Below are 17,705 nucleotides of genomic sequence, written 5' to 3' on the forward strand. Positions count from 1 at the left end.
TTACACTTAGTGGGCTCCATGTGTATTTGCCAGTAAATCCTCCTTCTCCTGGGCTCCAGAGATAGCAGTATGATGAACGGTCAGAACATCATGATAAATTAAAATTCATTTTATGATATGGCTATACAGACAGACAGAGACTGTGCTGCTAGTGACATCATGTCGGCTGATCATTAGTGTTTACTTCAAGACAGTGCCCTTGGTCTGGATTCATGAGGGGAAAATGGGCAGAGGCCCACTGGGTGAGTCACTGTGGCCTACGGGAACCGCCTCTAATAGGGGTGGGCTATCAGCTGTGCAGGCTGTCCCCGTCTGTCCCCTGGGAGGGAAGCCGTGCTTCATTCATCCTACAGACCCCAGTGTCTCAGTACATGTTTTTGGATAAATGAATGAATTCCTTTGAAGTTCACACAAAACTAGGGGTGTTCTTGGAGACAAGAAGCTCAGAAGAAACCTCTTCTGGGTTTTCCATCTCCCCAATGAGAGTTCAGGTTCCAGTAAAGGAAATTTCTAGAACGGTCTGCAGGTCCTAGACACACTCCACCCTCACTCAGGCCTCTGCACCATCGCCACTTTCTCATGCAGGAAAGCCCTTTCCCTGTCTATCTGGTGACCCACATTTTGTCCAGGACCCCACTTATACACCTTCTCCATCAGGTCTTCCTGCAATAGAGGATCTGGTGCAGTCCCTTGAGAGTTTTTGTCTACACTGGCCGTTTTCACAAGTTCAAGGCAGTCTTTAGGCAGGCAGGAGGAGCTGGCAGGCAGGCCCTATCTCTGCACCTCCAGTAACAAGGTCTGCAGTAAAGAGGGACATGGACCTGCTGGGTCAGAAGCAGGTTCCCAAAGGGTTTTGCCTCTGGAATGACCAGGCATGGGATGCCAGCGAGAGCGCTGGGGAAGGGGAAGGCCGGCAACTGGAGGCTGAGAACCAGGAGTAGGACTTTAAATCCTCTGCAAACAAACCTAGGGACCGTCTTTCTGCCCGGACGCCTCTGAGCAGCAACGAGAGCGCCCACGAAGGAGCAGTGGGGCAGGGCGTGGTGCAGAGACCACGCAGATGGTCTGGATTTTTGGAGAATGAAGAATCTCAGTGGCAACACCTCACTCCCCAGTACCTCTTAAGCAAATCACTGGGCTTCTCTCAATTTAGTTTCCTCGACTGTAAAATGGTCTCCTCGGCAGCAGGAACTAAATTCCTATGCCTTTGTGCTGGAAGATGTGCGCAAGTCAGCAGGCCGGGATCCCTAGGGACACCTCCCAGGCCTCCCAGAGTTTTATGCTGGCGATTCCACTTCGGGGCACCGTCTCTGACACTTGTCCGCTCAACCTCCCTGAACGGTTTAAAAAACGCTCTGACACCCACGACGCATCCTCCTTGCCACGTGCCATCAGCCCCTTTTACAAATGGGGAGACCCGGGCCGAGACTCGCCAGAGCCACCCCACGGGAACCAGCGCGCCAGGCAGACCGGCAGAGCTCGGGCTCCGCGGCCCCGGCGCGCTCCCGGGGGCGGGGCGAGCGGGGCGGGGCCCGCGTGGGTCACGTGATGCCCGGCCCGGAAGCGCTCGAGCAGGAGACCCGGGGTGACCCGGTTGGTAGCTGCTGGCTCGAGGGAGCCCCCGCGCCCGCCGCCATGGCCTGGACCAAGTACCAGCTGTTCCTGGCCGGGCTCATGCTCGTCACCGGCTCCATCAACACGCTCTCGGCAAAGTGAGTCTGGGCCTGGCCGGGAAGGGGGTCCGCTGGGCCTGCGGGCGCTGGCGACCCCCGCGCACCTTCTCCGCCACCCCCTTCTCCGCTCTGCTTTCCTGGCTTCACTGGTTTTCCCTGTCGCCCCGGCCGGGTCACGCGCTTTATGACCACACAGGGGGTGCGAGGTCCGGGAAATGCAGAGCGGGGCCGCACCCCGGGCTGGAAGATCCCCAGCCCCGGCTTTGATTCGCTGTCACCTCCAGTCTCTGCGCCTCAGTTTCCTTATCCTTAAAGGGGATAGTTGGACCAGTTCCTGTCCGCAGCCCTTCCAAAGCTAGCGTCGGAGCCTGCGCACCCCTCTCTGAGAGCTGGGGGCCAGCGAGGGAGACCCCAGGGCTGATGCACACGAGCCACGGTAGTGGCCATCAGTGAGCGTGAAGGGCTGCGCGCTAGAGAAGGGGGTGGCCTATGGGGCCCTCATGGAGGAGTTAGAGCTGCGCCTTAAAGCTTAGGTGGGATTCTATTAGTAAGTGGGGGAGACTGTGAGGCAGGGAACCGGAAGACCACATTGAAATCGATTGTAACCAACACCAGATGACCAGGCGGGATTTTATCCCATGATCAGAGAAGAGCATTTGAGCTGAGGAATGCCATGTTGAAAGTTACAACGATTGAAAAAGAAAAAGGCAATGCGATTAACCTGGTGGTCAACATGAGTCATTTGGTGCAGGGAAAACCAGTCCAAGGCTGTTATAGCAGTTCCCCCAGAGGGGAACTAGGAGGTGGTGATGAGGAAGGGAGGCGGGGCAGAGACCAGGTGCAGACTGAAGCGACAAGTCCTGACCCACCTCAGGGTCAAGAGACAAGGATCACTCCTGGTTTCTGCCCGGGAAGGGAGACGAGAAGCTCGTTAACCCAGACAGGGAGGGCAGGTATGGAGTTCAACTCTGGGGTATTGGGGTGAGGCAGTGAGAACAGTCCACAGGGGCTTGGGGACTGAGGACACAGGGCAGTCATGAGGCTGAAGGATGGGGCCTAGCCTCCTCTCTGTCATGGGCAGGGAGGCAGCTCCTTCTCTTGGCAGCTCTTTGCCTCTTTCTCTGCCCCTGCCTCAGGGTAGGGCCCTCCTGCCCCTTCTGTTCACCGCCTAAGAGCCTCAGCGCCCAGAGCTGGCCGTGGTCTGATTCCAAGGTACATGTGGAGAACAGTGGGCAGTGGCCATCTCCCAGTTAGACCTCATTTCCTACCAGGCTCCAGAGCAAGGCAGAGTCAGCATGGTGACTCCCAATAGTAGCTTTTCCACCCTGTGAGCAGTGCTCCAGGTCCCTGGGTTTTCTTTCAGGCTCCATACTTTAAAAAACTGACTGGGAGCCTTTTGAGGGGAGTGGCCATTTCTTAATCATTTTTGAGGATTTACATCCACAAAATTTATGTCTAGCTCACTCCATCAATGGTATGAGCGGTACCTCAGAAGAGAGGTCTGAGGGAGAAGTATTCAGTTTAATTCATCAGGCGCCTGTAAGGTGCCTACAGTGTGTGAGGAAAAGGGATAAAAGTGACCTAGAGAAGGTCCATGCCTTTGAGATGCTTAGAATCTGAGGTGGAGAAGACAGATGTGTAAAACACATGGCAGTCGCATTGTCCTCCTGCCCTGAACAGGTGGAAAAGTCAGTGGAACTCTGAGTGGTAGTCTCCTGTTGCTCTGGTTCACCTCTGGCCAGCTGTGTCATGTGGAGAGCTGCTGGCCTCCTGGCCCCTGTAGCCTCCTGGAGGTTACCCGTCCTCCTGAGCCCTTAGCTATAAAGGAACCCCAACCTGAGGGCTCCCATCTCAGGATGAGCACAGCAGAACAAGTCTTCCATTCCATCTGTCACACCAGCCAAGGCTTTGGTCAGGTGCTTAGAGAGCAGCTATATTATGTCTGCGAGGGCTGCTGTCCCCAAGGAGAGTCCAGGTTGCCAGTTACTGCTAGGGTAGACTGTGCTGACTCAGCTTCTTCCTTACAAAGCTCCAAACCTGTCAGGTAGGAAGCCAAGCAAGCCCCAGTCCCAGGAGGCATTGCCCTTGGAGGCTGCCTGAGAGTCAGGAAAGGGGCTCCCAGGTGTGAGACCCAACCTTTGGTCCTCTCCCCTGCCCTACAGTTAGTGTGGGGCCACTCAGGACCCTCTCACCCCAAGACAGCCCCCAGAATTGGACCCTAAATAGTCTTCTAAGGACAAACCGTGGGAAGGACACTCTCAGAGAGAGAACCTGGGGGAGCAGCTGTGTACACCTCAAATGAAGTTTTGATTCAAAATCACGTTTCTGACCTGCAGTTCTGGCAGGTACAGACAGACAACACGTGCTCACAACCAGCATAACCAGCTACTACACAGAGCACCCACTTCCCATGTACCAGGCTCTGCTCTGGCCGCCTTTCATGTGTGAACTCAGAGAGTTCTCATAACTACCCTATTAGGAGGATATACTCATTATCCCTGGTTGAGGAAACTGAGGTATAGATAGACTAAATTACTTGCCCAAGGTCAACTCAGCTACTAAGTGTCAGAGTTTATAGTTGCACCAACACAATCTAGCTCTAAAATCCATGCTCTTGACCACCAATGGAAGGTGAGGCTGGGTACTTCTCCAGTCATTTTAGGGACATTTATAGTTGCTAGAAACATGGAAATTATGCAGTCTGATTCCTACAATTTATAGGGGAGGCCCCAAGAGAAGTTTCTTTTTGTGATTCAGCTGGTTGGTGTCAGATTGGGGACTGGACCTCAGGCCTCAGGACTTTAATTCAGTCCTGTTACGACTGTGGTACACCAAGTTCCTCCTCCTTGGGGATGTCCTCTCACATCTTCCCAGACAAGGACAGACAAGCCTATGTCCGGGTGTCTGGGAAACTGTAATCCTGGAAGCAGCATCTCCCTGCCCAGCCCCGGGTACTCTCCCTCTAGGACTGAGCAGCAAGCCTCTTGGCCCAGGAGATCCCGCTGTCCTCATCCTGCGCGTCTCCCCCCTGGAGCCAGAGGCTACTCGAGGTTCAGACTGACAGCCTCTGGTAGCCTGCAGTTTGGTGGCCTGTAAAAGGAGCATGACATTTCCCTCCCCGGGTTCTTGGGAGGAAAAAGGCAATGTGAGGAAGTGCATGTGAGGAAGTGCGTGTGAGCACGTGCTGGGGCTGCAGGTTAGGTCACTTTCCTCTCTGCCCACACAGCAGGTTTTGGAAGGCTGCAGGGAGACTGCCATTGATCAGGCTGGCCCCGTGGCCCTGGGTCTTGACAGAGGGCTCCTCCCTGTGAAGTGGCTGCTTCTCTTTCCGTGGCTGTTTTCTGACCTCCTCACCAGCACCTGCTATCGATCATCTCCTTGAGACCAAACCACTTCTGTCTGCCTAAGCCGTGCTGTGCGTAAGGTGGTGCCCGTTTTGAAGCCTCATTCTCCTGAATCAGCTGAGGATTGGCATCCAAAGAGAGGTTAAGTAGGCACTCACTAAGGCTCAGCTCCCCTCCTCAGTTCTTCAGAGGGGTTGAGGAAGCCTTAAATCAGGAGGGCAGGGTAGTAGAGTAGGAAGAGCATGAGGCTGGGGAGCTGTGGGATTAGATGAGCCACTGGGCCTCTCTGAGCCTCAGTTTCCTCATCTGTAAAATGGACTTGACAATCCCTGCCCTGCCTTCCTCCCAGATACTGTAGGATCTACTGAGGAAGGTTTTCTAATCCATAGAGATGAGAAATCTCATAAAAATCACTTCACAAGCCAGTGCCACCTGCTGTGACAGCCAGAGAGTGGAGAAGCCCTGGCCTGCTGTAGGTCCCACCGCAGGAGAAAGGAGCTGACTCATGGGCTTGACAAGCTGGGGGTGTAGGAAATGGCAGAGATTCTGCGGGAACGGACACACAATCAGCCACTTCCTCAGTCTCTGCCTGCCACCCCGGCCCACACATGGACGTGCACGTCTCCCAGAATGCTGAGCTTTGAGTTTGGCCTGGGCCATGCTAGGGAGTGACTCACCACTCACTCCCCAGCCTGCCCGCCACCGCAGCTGAGCCCCTGAGGAGCTCTAAAAGGGGCCGCAGGCCTCCAGCAGAGGCGCTTCCTCAAGGGGCCTCAGCCTGCCCCTGCCAGGGCTTCACAGGCCTCCTGTCCTGGAGGTCAGGGCTTTCCCTCAGAACCAGTGTCTACAGAGAATGGAGGCCCATCTTCTGGGCTGACTCTCTCCTCACCCCAGCCAGGGCCGTGGGAGGATTCTGAAGCAAGAAGGTCAGAGGAGAACTTCAAAATGTCCTGGGTACTATTCCCATCTCAGCACCTGATGAACCCTGTGTCCCTCAAGCCCTCTCTGACCCCTGGGTCCCTTGTCTGTCAAATAGGGAGTGCATTGAGATGATGGCCAAGTTTCTTCTACTTTGGCATTGTGGCTCTGTGGAACCACAGGGACAGTAGCCCAAGTCCCTTCCAGCCACCTCTATCTCAGCCAGCAGGGCAGGTTCCAGATACTCTCCCAGAAGCTTCCAGGCTGGAGCAGAGCTGGGGCCACGCTGACCCCACACAAGGGAGTTGACCCCTGCTCAATGATAAGACGAGGGAGAAGGGACAGAAAATGACTTTTATTGAATACCTGCTGTGTGCCAGGTTATATATTTCTTATATCATTTATTACTCTTGACAGCTCTTCAGTGTTGGCGTGATTACCCCTTATAACTTGCCCAGCCTGTGTGACTCAGACCTCTGGGCTTCCCCCATACTCTGCTGTCTTTTCTGAGTGTAAATTCAAGCAGGGGTTGGCTCTGGGTCTGCCTGTTACCTGGACAGCTGGACAGCTCTCCCCACCCCAGCCTTGGAGCCCCCATCTGCAAAATGAGGATCCTTCTTTTGAGGCTTAAGTGGGACAGCCCCTGTGAAGTGTTCCCCTCAGGCTTGGCACAAAATTGGTGCACAGTGAATTGTACATTAAAAAAAAAACCTGTTGAGATCCTACCAGGACATATTAGCCACATCATGCAATTCATTCGGTGGGAAGGCCATTTCCTCCCAGGGAAGGGACAAATTTCTTTGTTCACGCTGTGCTTAAACCCGGTCCTAGTGACTGGCCAGGGCCAATGAGTGGAGTAGAGTGATCTTGTTGGAGAAAAGCTCTCTCTTGTGAGGCATGTGTCACAGATCAAGTCTGTGCATTGATACCAGAGTGGGAATGTCTACTCTTAGCTAGTAAGAAGAGGGCTCCTTCTGCTAGTTGGACAGTTTAGAAGAATCTGGGTATTTATGGTTCTCAAAGGCATCTACCCAAATATCTCCATTCCATGTCTCAGGGTCCAAATAATTCCCTACTAAGGGTCCTAATTTTAGCTTAGGAGATCTTCCAAGGTTGCACATTCAGCCTCCTTTGCAGTTCTGCCACCCTTACAGGTAAAAAAGCCTGGGTCTCATTTTCACGTGGTCTAACTATATATAGTTCCAAGAGATAAGGTTATCTTTAAAAGCTTCCAGAAGGCCTTCTGATTTTCATAGCATGCTCTGTGTTGATAGCAGATTATCTGAGACTTCCATTTTCTTCAAGATGTTAAAGGCAGTTAACAAAAGCCAGCCAACACCATAACCTTTATAAGTACCAAGTACCATTGCTCTGTACCTAGAGTCACTAGTGTTAATGCACGCCTCGGTGCTGCCCATCCCCTGGGACTGCATCCCAATCCACCACTGAGAGTCTTCATAATAAGACTCTGCTGTCTGAGGAGTGAGAGATTGGTTTCAGAATCCCACCGAAGGTCTGCCCTCTAAGTTTCCTTTTTGGTTCCCTGAAAGCAAAGCCTGAGGCAGGGATTGGGATAAAAAGGGAGTTTATTTGGGGGGTGATCCTAGGAAGGAGCAAGTAGAGAGGAGGAGGAAAGACAGATGAGGGGTGTTTCTGAGACTGCTGCTGTGATCGTGAGAGCCCAATTGTAGGACTTGTTGTTCCCTGAGCAGCACACAGAACGCCTCTTGAGCCCCCGCAGCTCTCATGGCCCCTCTGTTACTCCTGCCGGGTCTCACTGTCCTGTAATTCCAGTCTCACTTGAGCAAAGATTTCTGTGATGGGAGAAAAGGCCCTGGAGTGGAAAATAGAAAGGGAGTGGCAAAAACAAACAAAAAAAAACATGTTTGTGAAGCATTGACAGACAGTAAGGTGCTAGCCCCCCATTTAGAGGCCATTGCTATCATCCCCAGATAAACTGGGGCTGGATTTTAGCTCTTGTCTGTAGGTCCTGGGTCCTTCTGAGCCTGTACAATGAGCTGAAGTCTGTCTCCAGGCCAGGATGACAAGAGACCTGACTTCCTGCCTCAAGACACCTGCAGGCCTGAGCTTCTTGGGCTGGGCTGGGCTGGGCAGGGCAGCCGGTGCAGCTGACACCCAACCCCTTGGGCTGTGAGCCTGCCCCCGGGGCCTCAGATACAAACAGATTTCATTTCCCCAGCCGGGAACACTGCCAGCCAGGCTTGTCCAGGCAGACCTACCCATGGAGAAAGTCAAGACAACCCTTGGGGTAGGGGAGGGGACACAGCACAGCCCTACAGTCAGCTCCTCAGAAGGGCCCAGTCCTGGGGAAGGACGCAAAGGGGTTTCCCCTTCCCTTCTGACCAGCCTGTTCCACCAGCAGGGGGTGCCTCAGCCCCAAATGGGAGGTTGGACTCAGGATTAGTAGCCTCTGGCCTGCGGTACCTGACCTGTTGGCTAGGTGGGGTCTGGAAGTCTCATTCGTTCAACAGAAATGTTTGAGCTCCTGTATACTAATGTGCAAGGAGCAGGGGACCCAGAGATGGAGAAAGAGCCAGATGCTGAGCTCACTCTTAGATGATAATCAATGTGGAACCAGAATGTGCTTTGTCATCGATACAAGCTGTGCAGGCAGTAGCCCACAGTGCCGTTCTGGGTGGTGGCGCCACTATACTCCATCCTGGGAGACTTCTTGAGCCGGCCAGTCTGTGGTCTGGATGTGGCACCAGGCTGAGGAAGTAGCTTCCATACCTGCCACAGCCCACTCCAGAAACAAAAAGCCCTTGCCTTAGGCTTCTGGTCGACCTTCGTGGCCTGGACAGCATGTCCCTTATCCCTTCCTGGAGGAGCCCAGGCACCAGTCCCGGCAATTTCCGTCTCTCGGACCTGCTCACTTGCTCTGGAGCAGTTGGGTCTGTGCCCTCGTAAGGTGTAACCTCTTCACACTTCCTCGCTTCTCCTATTTTGCTCAGTTTCCCCACGCAGGCCTTCTCAGTGGGTTCTTCTGCAAAAGGAAGCCTGGCTCCAAGAGCAGGCCTGCCTGGGCAGGCCGTACAGTTGGTGTGTGGCCCATACCCGCATCCATGTCCTATCCTCCCCAGGATCCAAGAGCCAGAACCAGCAGAGGTTCATGCAGAAATGATACCCCAGAGAGCAGGTGGCTTTTGTTCTATCGCAGGGGCTTTCTTTGTCCCCTTGGTACTGGGACTGGTTACAGCCTCGTCTCCTGAGCCATGCAGGGTTCTAGGTTTCTCTCTGCTTCTAACCAGTCCTGTCCAAACTTCTGTCCTCCCTTCAGCTCTCTTTTGCCCCCACCAGTCCCAGGAACCACAGGCCCTCCTAACTGCTCTTCCTTCTCCATACCTCCAGGAGTGGGCAGGGTCTCTGCTGTGAGGTAGGTTTGCCATGGCCCTATATTCTGCCTACACTCCCGCTGAGATGTGTTCAGGTCTGTGCTCCCCATATGGTTGGCCAGGAACCCCATTACCACTAAGCCAGCCCCCTCCACTGCCAGTGTCCCAGCCCCTAGCTGTGTGTCAACCCCAGACCCTAACTACAGCATAGCCAGTAGTGTGTGCTCCAAGGCCCTGTGGTGGAGGCCCAGGAACGAGGGTAGGGGGGCCTCCCCTGCCCTCTGGGAGCAGAGGCTTATCACAGACATGAGCTCTAGATCTCTGTTGACTTGAGTCAGGACGTGCCATGGCGGGTATATTAGAGCTGTGTCAGCTAACCCAGGGTGTCCAACACAAGGGAGGGGCCACATCTTGCCAGCCTCAGTCTGGGCCTGATCACATGCTCTTGGCCCTGGGCCTCAGCCCACCAGTGCACCTCCAGAAGTCAGCAGGCAGGGGGGTGAAAGGTTAGGAAGGGCTGTTTAGCTAGGAGATGAGAAGGTTCAGAAGAATGTTGAAAAGTCCCCAAAAATCTGAAGAGCTTTCAGTGAAAGATTATACTAGACTCCATAGACATAACTAAGCCCAGGAAAAGTTAAATTCAGGAGAGGGAGTTTGCACAGATGGCAGACAATTCAGAGTGATTGGTAAGTCAGCTGCCCAAAACGCTGTGTCGCAAAGGATACTGAGCTCATGTCTGGGCTTGGAGGGGAAGTTTGTCATAATCAGTCATCACCACCTGCCAGGCCTACTGGAAGGTCACTCCAGGAGAGCGATATGTTTGCCACCTGCTTGAGAGTCTGTGGTAGAGCAATCTTCCAAGCCACTTTGGTTCTTTGGAGATGATCAGGTGGTCATTTCCCAGGCCCCAGTATTACCGTAGACCAGAGGCTCTTGATATTTTTTGTGCCACGGATCCCTTTGACAGTCTGGTGTCACCTGTGGACCTCTTCTTAGAGTAATGTTTTAAAATGTGCAAATAAAAGACGAAGGATTACAAAAGAAATCAATTAAATTGAAATGGAGTTATCAAATATTTAAAAAGCAAATTTATGATACAGTAATATATATGCTTTTTAGTACATTAAATTATAAGAAGTGGGTCTAATTACTGTAATTATTATGAGTGATGAGAATAAAGGATACTTTGCGATATATACAGGGACTCTAACGTGATAATGAGAATATCTGTGATTTCCATGGTGTTACAAAGGCACAGATACTCACTCCCACATTCCTAATTAGAGGAAATGCTGGGTCAAAACTCCTTGCTGGGCCAGGCGCCATGGCCCATGCTTGTAATCCTAGTACTCTGGGCAGCCACAGCAGGAGGATCCTTTGAGGTCAGGAGTTTGAGACCAGCCTGAGCAAGAGTGAGACCCCATCTCTACTAAAAATAGAAAAATCTGGGCGTGGTGGCGCATGCCTATAGTCCCAACTACTCAGGAGGCTAAGGCAAGAGGATCACTTGAGCCCCGGAGTTTGAAGTTGCTGTGAGCTAGGCTAAAATCTAGCCCAGGTAACAATGAGACTATCTCAAAACAAAACAAAACAAAACTCCTTGTTGTGAAGACTGACCCCTCAGACTGGGGCCAGTCACTCAAGTCCAGGCCTCTTGGCGTTGAGAGGAGTCAGCCTTTCCTCCACCATCAGGGCAGAGTGGAGAGCCCTGCTGTGCTGCCAGGGTCTGACCTTCCCTCTCTCTGCTGCAGGTGGGCGGACAACTTCACGGCTGAGGGCTGCGGAGGGAGCAAGGAACACAGCTTCCAGCATCCTTTCCTCCAGGTATCTGGCCCTGTCCCTCCCCTCCTCCTATCTCCCACATCTCATCCCCCAGGAGGTTGGGCTGCTTCCTGACCTAGGGAAACAGCCTTCCTCTGCTCCCAGAAGAGCTGCCCGCTTCTCTCTCTCCCTCCTCAGAACAGAAGCGAGGGTCTGGAAGTGACACAAGCCTCTGAAAAAGGCCTGGAAAGTAATCATGCCCTCACCACAGCCAACTCAGGACACAGGGAAAACATCAACAGGGACCCCTCAGTGGCAAAAGCCTTCTCTCTATCCACTGGGAGCCCAGAGCCAGCTGGGGCAGGCTGACGCCATAAACGAAAGACCCCCTATTTGCCAGACTGGGAATCAGTAGACTCAGATGTCAGCCCCAGCTCTGCCACCAATGTACTTTGTGGCCTTATATAAGTCTGAACCTCCCCAGCCTCAGTTTCTCCACCTGCATCTTGACTAGGGTTTGCCCTGGATTGGTAGTTTTCAGACAGGGCTCTACACAGCCTTAGGGTTTCGTCAGGATATTTTGGGGTCTTTGGGAAAACCTAGGAAGTAGTCTCTGGCCTTCCACGGCAGCTCTGCTTTTGTCTGTTTTACGTGTTGGGGTTCTAGGTAAGCTCTTGTTTGAAGAAAGTTTGCATTTTAAAAAAAAGTGTTGAAGGTGATCCCCAAGGTCCCTTCCAGCTCTGAAGTTCTTGGACTATCATCCCTGCAGGCAGTGGGCATGTTCCTGGGAGAGTTCTCCTGCCTGGCTGCCTTCTACCTCCTCCGGTGCAGAGCCGCAGGGCAGTCAGACTCCAGCGTGGACCCTCAGCAGCCCTTCAACCCCCTTCTTTTCCTGCCCCCAGCCCTCTGTGACATGACGGGGACCAGCCTCATGTATGTGGGTGAGTACCCAGGCCGGGCTGAGAAGGACGCAGGACTTCGGGGCTGGGGGATGCAGGGCCACTGGTGAAACAGTGCTCCCACTCACCTTCACCCCACGTGCCACTCTCCCCCAGACTCTGCACACACAGCTGGGGTTGATGGAGCACCCTACTGTGTGCTCAGCACATCTCCAGCCCCAGGGACCCCTCAGTGACAGCGCCCAGGTGCTAACAGTCGTGTGTCTCTCCTCTCCTAGCTCTGAACATGACCAGTGCCTCCAGCTTCCAGATGCTGCGGGGCGCAGTGATCATATTCACAGGCCTGTTCTCGGTGGCCTTCCTGGGCCGGAGGCTGGTCCTGAGCCAGTGGCTGGGCATCCTGGCCACCATCGCAGGGCTGGTGGTTGTGGGGCTGGCCGACCTCCTGAGCAAGCATGACGATCAGCACAAGCTCAGCGAAGTGATCACAGGTGCGGCCAGGGGTGGGGACCCAGGGCTGCCCTGTCCTGTCCCATCCTCCCCGGGGTCCCAGCACAGACTTGTTGCCCAGACTTGTGCCAGCTCTCCTTATGCCAGGCCCCAGGTGCACCTGCTCTCAGGTGGCAGAGTATAGGAAAGACTGGAGAGGGATGCAGCTGCACCAAGGAAGACTGGCAAGTGTTTTGTCCCATGATATAGTTGTAGATGGAGAAACTACTAGATTTGGAACTGGAAAGGAACAGACACTTATGGAGCACTTACCAAGTGCCCAGCCTGGTGCTCAAGCACTGTGCATTCATCAGTGTGGTAATTCTCACGGTCCCCAAGGGGAATCACAGTCCATTTTACAACAAAGTGACTGTCCTGGGTTACTCAGAGCCAGGATTACCTAGGGATGTCTATTTCAAAGCCTGTTGCTTCTTAAAAGATCTGCTTATGCAAAGGGCAGCCCTCAGGCCCAGGCAGGCCTATGTACCTTCTGGAGCCTCAGTGCTGGCCTGCCCCTCAGAGCCCCGGGGGTCAGGCACAGGCAGTGGTGACTGTGCCTGTGAACCATTTGAGGTCTACAAAGGTCAGGGCCAGCATGTTGTTCTGTCCCCATGGCCATGCTGTCCTGGACCCCAGCCCCAGTGTGTCTGTGGCCTCACCTGAGCCCCTCCTTCCATACAGGAGACCTGTTGATCATCATGGCCCAGATCATCGTCGCCATCCAGATGGTGCTAGAGGAGAAGTTCGTCTACAAACACAACGTGCACCCCCTACGGGCCGTCGGCACTGAGGGTGTGTGTGTGGGCACAGGGGCCTGGGAAGAGGGGGCTGGAGGGTGGCATGGCGAGTGAACTGCTCACATGGAGCACAGGGTGAGGTCCTGGGGATCTCTGGGAGCGTCTCCTCCTGCCCCCATGCCTTCTTCCTTTACCACGTGTATGTTGACAAATCCTCTGACACCTATTGTGCCAGCAGCTAGGGCGGGCCAAGGACAAAGATGAACAAGATGCAGGCCCCACTCCAGAGGAGGTTACCAGCAAAAAGAAGAGCCAGGCAGTGCACTTGAGCTTGGACCACTTGCGCTCAAGTGATGTCTCATTTGCCAAGCATATCTGAGTCCTTCAGGGGAGGGAAGGTGGCATTCAAGCTGCAGATTTCACCAGGCAAGAGTGGGAGCAGGCAACTCCAGACAGAGCAAAGGAATAAGGAGATGAACGTGAATTTGGAAGCCAGTGAGGAATAATTTGGGTTTAATATGGGTTATTGCTGGGGAAATAATGAAGTAATGAAGCAATGAAGCAATGAAGTAGGTTAGAGTCATACCATGGAGAACCTTGACATCAGGCAAGTGGATTAGACTTTAAATGACAGGCAGGCAGGAACCACTTAAAGTTTTTGAGCAGAGAAGTAACTACCAACATTATGTTTTAAGAATATGAGGTTAGCAGGATGGGTTATAGCCGAGCTCCCAAAGAATGGCCTGTGGGGTGGCGCCTTTCTAGGAGCAGTCCATGCCTGTCACAGCCAGCCGAGGAGCTCACAGCAGAATGAAGCAGCCAGGTCAGCGGGCGTCACTGAGCACGCTGTTTGTTTTCTCTCTATTTTCTGGCAAGACTTTATGAATGAAACAGCATATCCACTTACATTCTGGCACAAGCTTCTTGCCACAGACCAATAACAAACTGAATTAGAGAGCTCTTTTTCCGAACTGGTAGAGGCAGTGTAGTGAGTTGCAGCCAGCAGTTCTTTAAATTAATGGAATAGAATTTTAAAATGTCAGCATGTTGTACATAGCAAGGGTAGCTGTTGTTTTGTGAGCGTGTGTCTGCATGCCTGTGCATGTGTGGGCTGGGTCATGATATAAAATGTGTGTCTTACCCGATACAGTCAAAATGTGTGGGTTTAAACAGAGAAGTGGCAGCGGGAGCCCATGCTGCCAGGGGGTTCCTGAGAGGCTGAGGGAGGGATTCCGAGATCAAGCCCCTGGACCTGAGAGGAGGGAGCTGTGTGAGGGCTGCTGGAAAGAGCGCCCCAGAGAGCAGAGGAGACAAGCAGTGGGGCATGCTGGGAGTCGGGCAGGGACCCGGATGTGACATGCTTCCTCCACCTTCCAGGCCTCTTCGGCTTCGTGATCCTGTCCCTGCTGCTGGTGCCCATGTACTACATCCCCGCCGGCTCCTTCAGCGGAAACCCTCGAGGGACGCTGGAGGACGCCCTGGACGCCTTCTGCCAGGTGGGCCAGCAGCCACTCATCGCCCTGGCGCTGCTGGGCAACATCGGCAGCATCGCCTTCTTCAACTTTGCCGGCATCAGTGTCACCAAGGAGCTGAGCGCCACCACACGCATGGTCCTGGACAGCTTGCGCACTGTCGTCATCTGGGCACTGAGCCTGGCGCTGGGCTGGGAGGCCTTCCACGCACTGCAGATCCTCGGCTTCCTCATCCTCCTGATGGGTACTGCCCTCTACAACGGGCTGCACCGCCCGCTGCTGGCCCGCCTGTCCCGGGCCCAGCCCCTGGCAGAGGAGGGCGAGCAGGAGAGACTGCTGGGTGGCACCCGAACCCCCATCAATGATACCAGCTGAGCCTCCCCTGAGGCCCCTGCTGCCACCCAGGTGCTCCTTCACCCTGAGGCTGAGGCCACACAGGCTGGTGAGCCTTGAGTGCCCTGTCCCTACAGACCCCCAGGACAGCTGCTGCCACAGAAGATGACACACCCAAGTCCTCTTTTCTTGCCACCCCCTGCCGGGCGGTGTTACCCAGCCCCCACAGGCCTCTGAGCCCCTCCTGCAGCACTAGCGCCAAATCATGAAGTTGAATTGCAGGAATTTACAACCCAAGTGTTTCCAGATCATAAACTAGATTATCATAATAGATTATCTAGTTTATGTGCTATAAGCTAGATTTGGTTCTCTGAAGAAGTCAGTGAGCAAGTTTAAACGAGAACTAAGCATTATTTGCTAAAACTTATAAGATATTCTCTAAACCTGTGTAGAGACCTGGGGTTCAGCCCAGACTCTGCTGCAGACTCAGTGTCTGCCCCCACCCGGCATGTTACCTAGTTGGCCCAGTGCCAAGTAATGCCAGTACCCCGGGCATTGTGTTATGTGTTTAACTTAACATATTCTCTCACATAACAACCTTCAGAGGTGGATACAGGTGAAGAAACTGTGGCCCAAAGAAGGCGAGAAGACTTCCTCATGGAGCCAGTATCCAACCTAGACTTACCTGATTCCAGACCTCTGGCCCACCTGCCATATGGGTCTCTGTGGGATCTTCAGGGCAGTTTCCTATGGCTGGGCTGGAAGCTTCTTGTACTGTTGCCCTCCAGGTAACCCTGACACAGGAAAGTGACTCCTGACGCTGGGAGCCACTTGAGGTCCAAGTGGGTCCTTGGCTTCACGCAATTAAATTCAGGAGATAATATAAAATGAAAGCGAGATTTATTCAGAAACTCCAAAAAGTCTACTCCACAGAGTAGAGGCTGGCCCTCCCTGCAGAAGAGAACCTGCCCCTTGGTTCGCTGATGCCTTTCTATTTAAGCAACAGCTTAAACAATGAGAGGAATGTTCAGGGAAGCGGCAGTGTTCCCTGCCATCTTGATTCTAACCAGCTGGAACTTGCCCTGCCTCCATCCTGTTTTGATCAGGGCAATTTGAGACTTTGACACCTCCTGACTCGGGTAATGCCACGCAGTGCCCAAACCTGCCAGTTCCTGTCTCAACCCCACCCTGAAGAGAAGAGAGGGCAGGACCCCAGGGAGCTGAGCAGCCAGCCCCTAGTTGCAGTGTTGCTCACTGGGCGCGTGGACAGATGATGCACAGCCTCAAGCCATTTTCCTGCGCGGCTTAGTCAAAGCACTAATGCCTTCCCTAAAATAGCCTTTGAGAGAAGGGAGCTTGTGACAAGCGAAGCTCAAGTCCTATGGGATTCTAGCAGGTTATTAATGTGGGGTTTTTGTGGGGAGGTCCATTCCACCAGCTCTGAGGCCCAGAGCTGCTCCGTGCCACGAGGTCTGTCCAGGGAAGAAGGAAACGCACAGTGAGGGTGGTGGAGACTACAGCTGCCTTGTCCAAAACCTGGGGCCTTAGAATGTTTCGGACTTTCATTTTTAATAAAAGAAAAGGAAAATTGGCAATATTAGACTTTTAATGAAAGGGAAGGGGGCACAAGAGGATACCTGGGGGTGGGGTCTAGAATGTTGGATTAGAAAAGCTCTGATGTAGCAAGCGCATGCGAGTCACCTAGGCCTCAGTTCATTGTTCATATGAAGAAACTAAATCCCAGAAAGGTAAAGGAACTTCCCCAGGGTCACATAGCCACTTACAGGGCGAAACCAGGTTTCCAGGCTCTGTCTTTGCCTGTCGCATTCTGCCACAGATAAGGAGCCCACGCAGAATCCAGGACTGCTCACCCGCTGCGTGCTGCCCCACCTGTGTGCTCAGCCGGGCAAGGTGTTTACCAGGGTGTTAGGGGAGTGCTTGGCCTTTCTTTGAACACTGCCCTAGGGGGCTGTTGATTTTAACGTTGACACCTTGGGGTGGTGAAGGTGGCAGAGTACCAGGAGGGGTCCATCAGACCTGCCACCAACTCAGGCAAATCGCCACCAAGCACTTTGGGTCTTCACATCTCTACAAATGGGGAATCCAGGCTCCATCTCGCAGGAGGAAAATGACGTAAGATAATAGATGGGAAGATGGTGGGGAGCTGTTGAGCTGCGCTGTCCACCAGGCTGGTGCGTCTGCAGCAAAGGAGGCCTGCACCCGGCGCAAAGCATCATTTGCTCAGAGGTGGAGAAACATTTTATTAGAAGACACCATCATGGAGTAAAGTGTAAAATTCACGTTGATTATAAATTAAAATGGGATACCTAGAGAAATGTTTATGCCACAGTAGGTGCCCTCCCAGGCCCAGTGCTGGGTGTGCTTGGGAGGGTGAGTGTGGGAGGCCTTGTCGCGCCGTCCTCGGCACGTCTGAGGGAGGCAGGGCTCTCCACGCTCCAGCTGAGTCTGGGGGCTCCTGGGAATGCATAGCCATGGCCGATTGTTCTGAGTGGACGGGGAGCCCTGAATGGTGGGAGTTGGACATGGAGGCCCTGAACCTGAAATTAGTATTGATGAAAATAGACTTCTAGAAACTTGGTTCAAATACAAGTCTAATTTTAAAAGTCTGCATTATAGTGAATTGATCAGTCCCTGCCCCATCCAGAGCAATTCCGGGGGATCCCTGGAAGCTGGGTTCATCCTCTGCCAGCATCTGCTCACAGGGC

At 53.4% G+C, this 17,705-nt stretch overlaps 1 protein-coding gene across 1 annotated transcript; it reads left to right on the plus strand.

Moving 5' to 3' along the window:
- The first annotated feature begins 1,525 nt into the window (after positions 1-1,525).
- SLC35F6 (solute carrier family 35 member F6) lies at positions 1,526-16,574 on the plus strand. The gene is made up of 6 exons (XM_012788188.3): positions 1,526-1,712; positions 11,040-11,112; positions 11,819-11,990; positions 12,227-12,439; positions 13,119-13,229; positions 14,552-16,574. The coding sequence occupies exons 1-6, from the start codon at positions 1,549-1,551 to the stop codon at positions 15,019-15,021; spliced, it is 1,203 nt and encodes a 400-aa protein (XP_012643642.1). The 5' UTR covers positions 1,526-1,548; the 3' UTR covers positions 15,022-16,574.
- The last annotated feature ends 1,131 nt before the right edge of the window (positions 16,575-17,705 follow it).

Source organism: Microcebus murinus, chromosome 3 (genome assembly GCF_040939455.1).
Source record: "Microcebus murinus isolate Inina chromosome 3, M.murinus_Inina_mat1.0, whole genome shotgun sequence".
Taxonomy (NCBI): Eukaryota; Metazoa; Chordata; class Mammalia; order Primates; family Cheirogaleidae; genus Microcebus; species Microcebus murinus.

What these genes read in the sequence shown, in the direction of transcription:
- SLC35F6 (XM_012788188.3), top strand. Translation starts at nt 1,549, where the DNA reads ATGCCCGGCCCGGAAGCGCTCGAGCAGGAGACCCGGGGTGACCCGGTT. An exon ending in TCCAGCATCCTTTCCTCCAG is followed by an intron (nt 11,113 to 11,818) that starts GTATCTGGCCCT and finishes TCATCCCTGCAG; the next exon opens with GCAGTGGGCATGTTCCTGGG. An exon ending in ACGGGCCGTCGGCACTGAGG is followed by an intron (nt 13,230 to 14,551) that starts GTGTGTGTGTGG and finishes TCCACCTTCCAG; the next exon opens with GCCTCTTCGGCTTCGTGATC.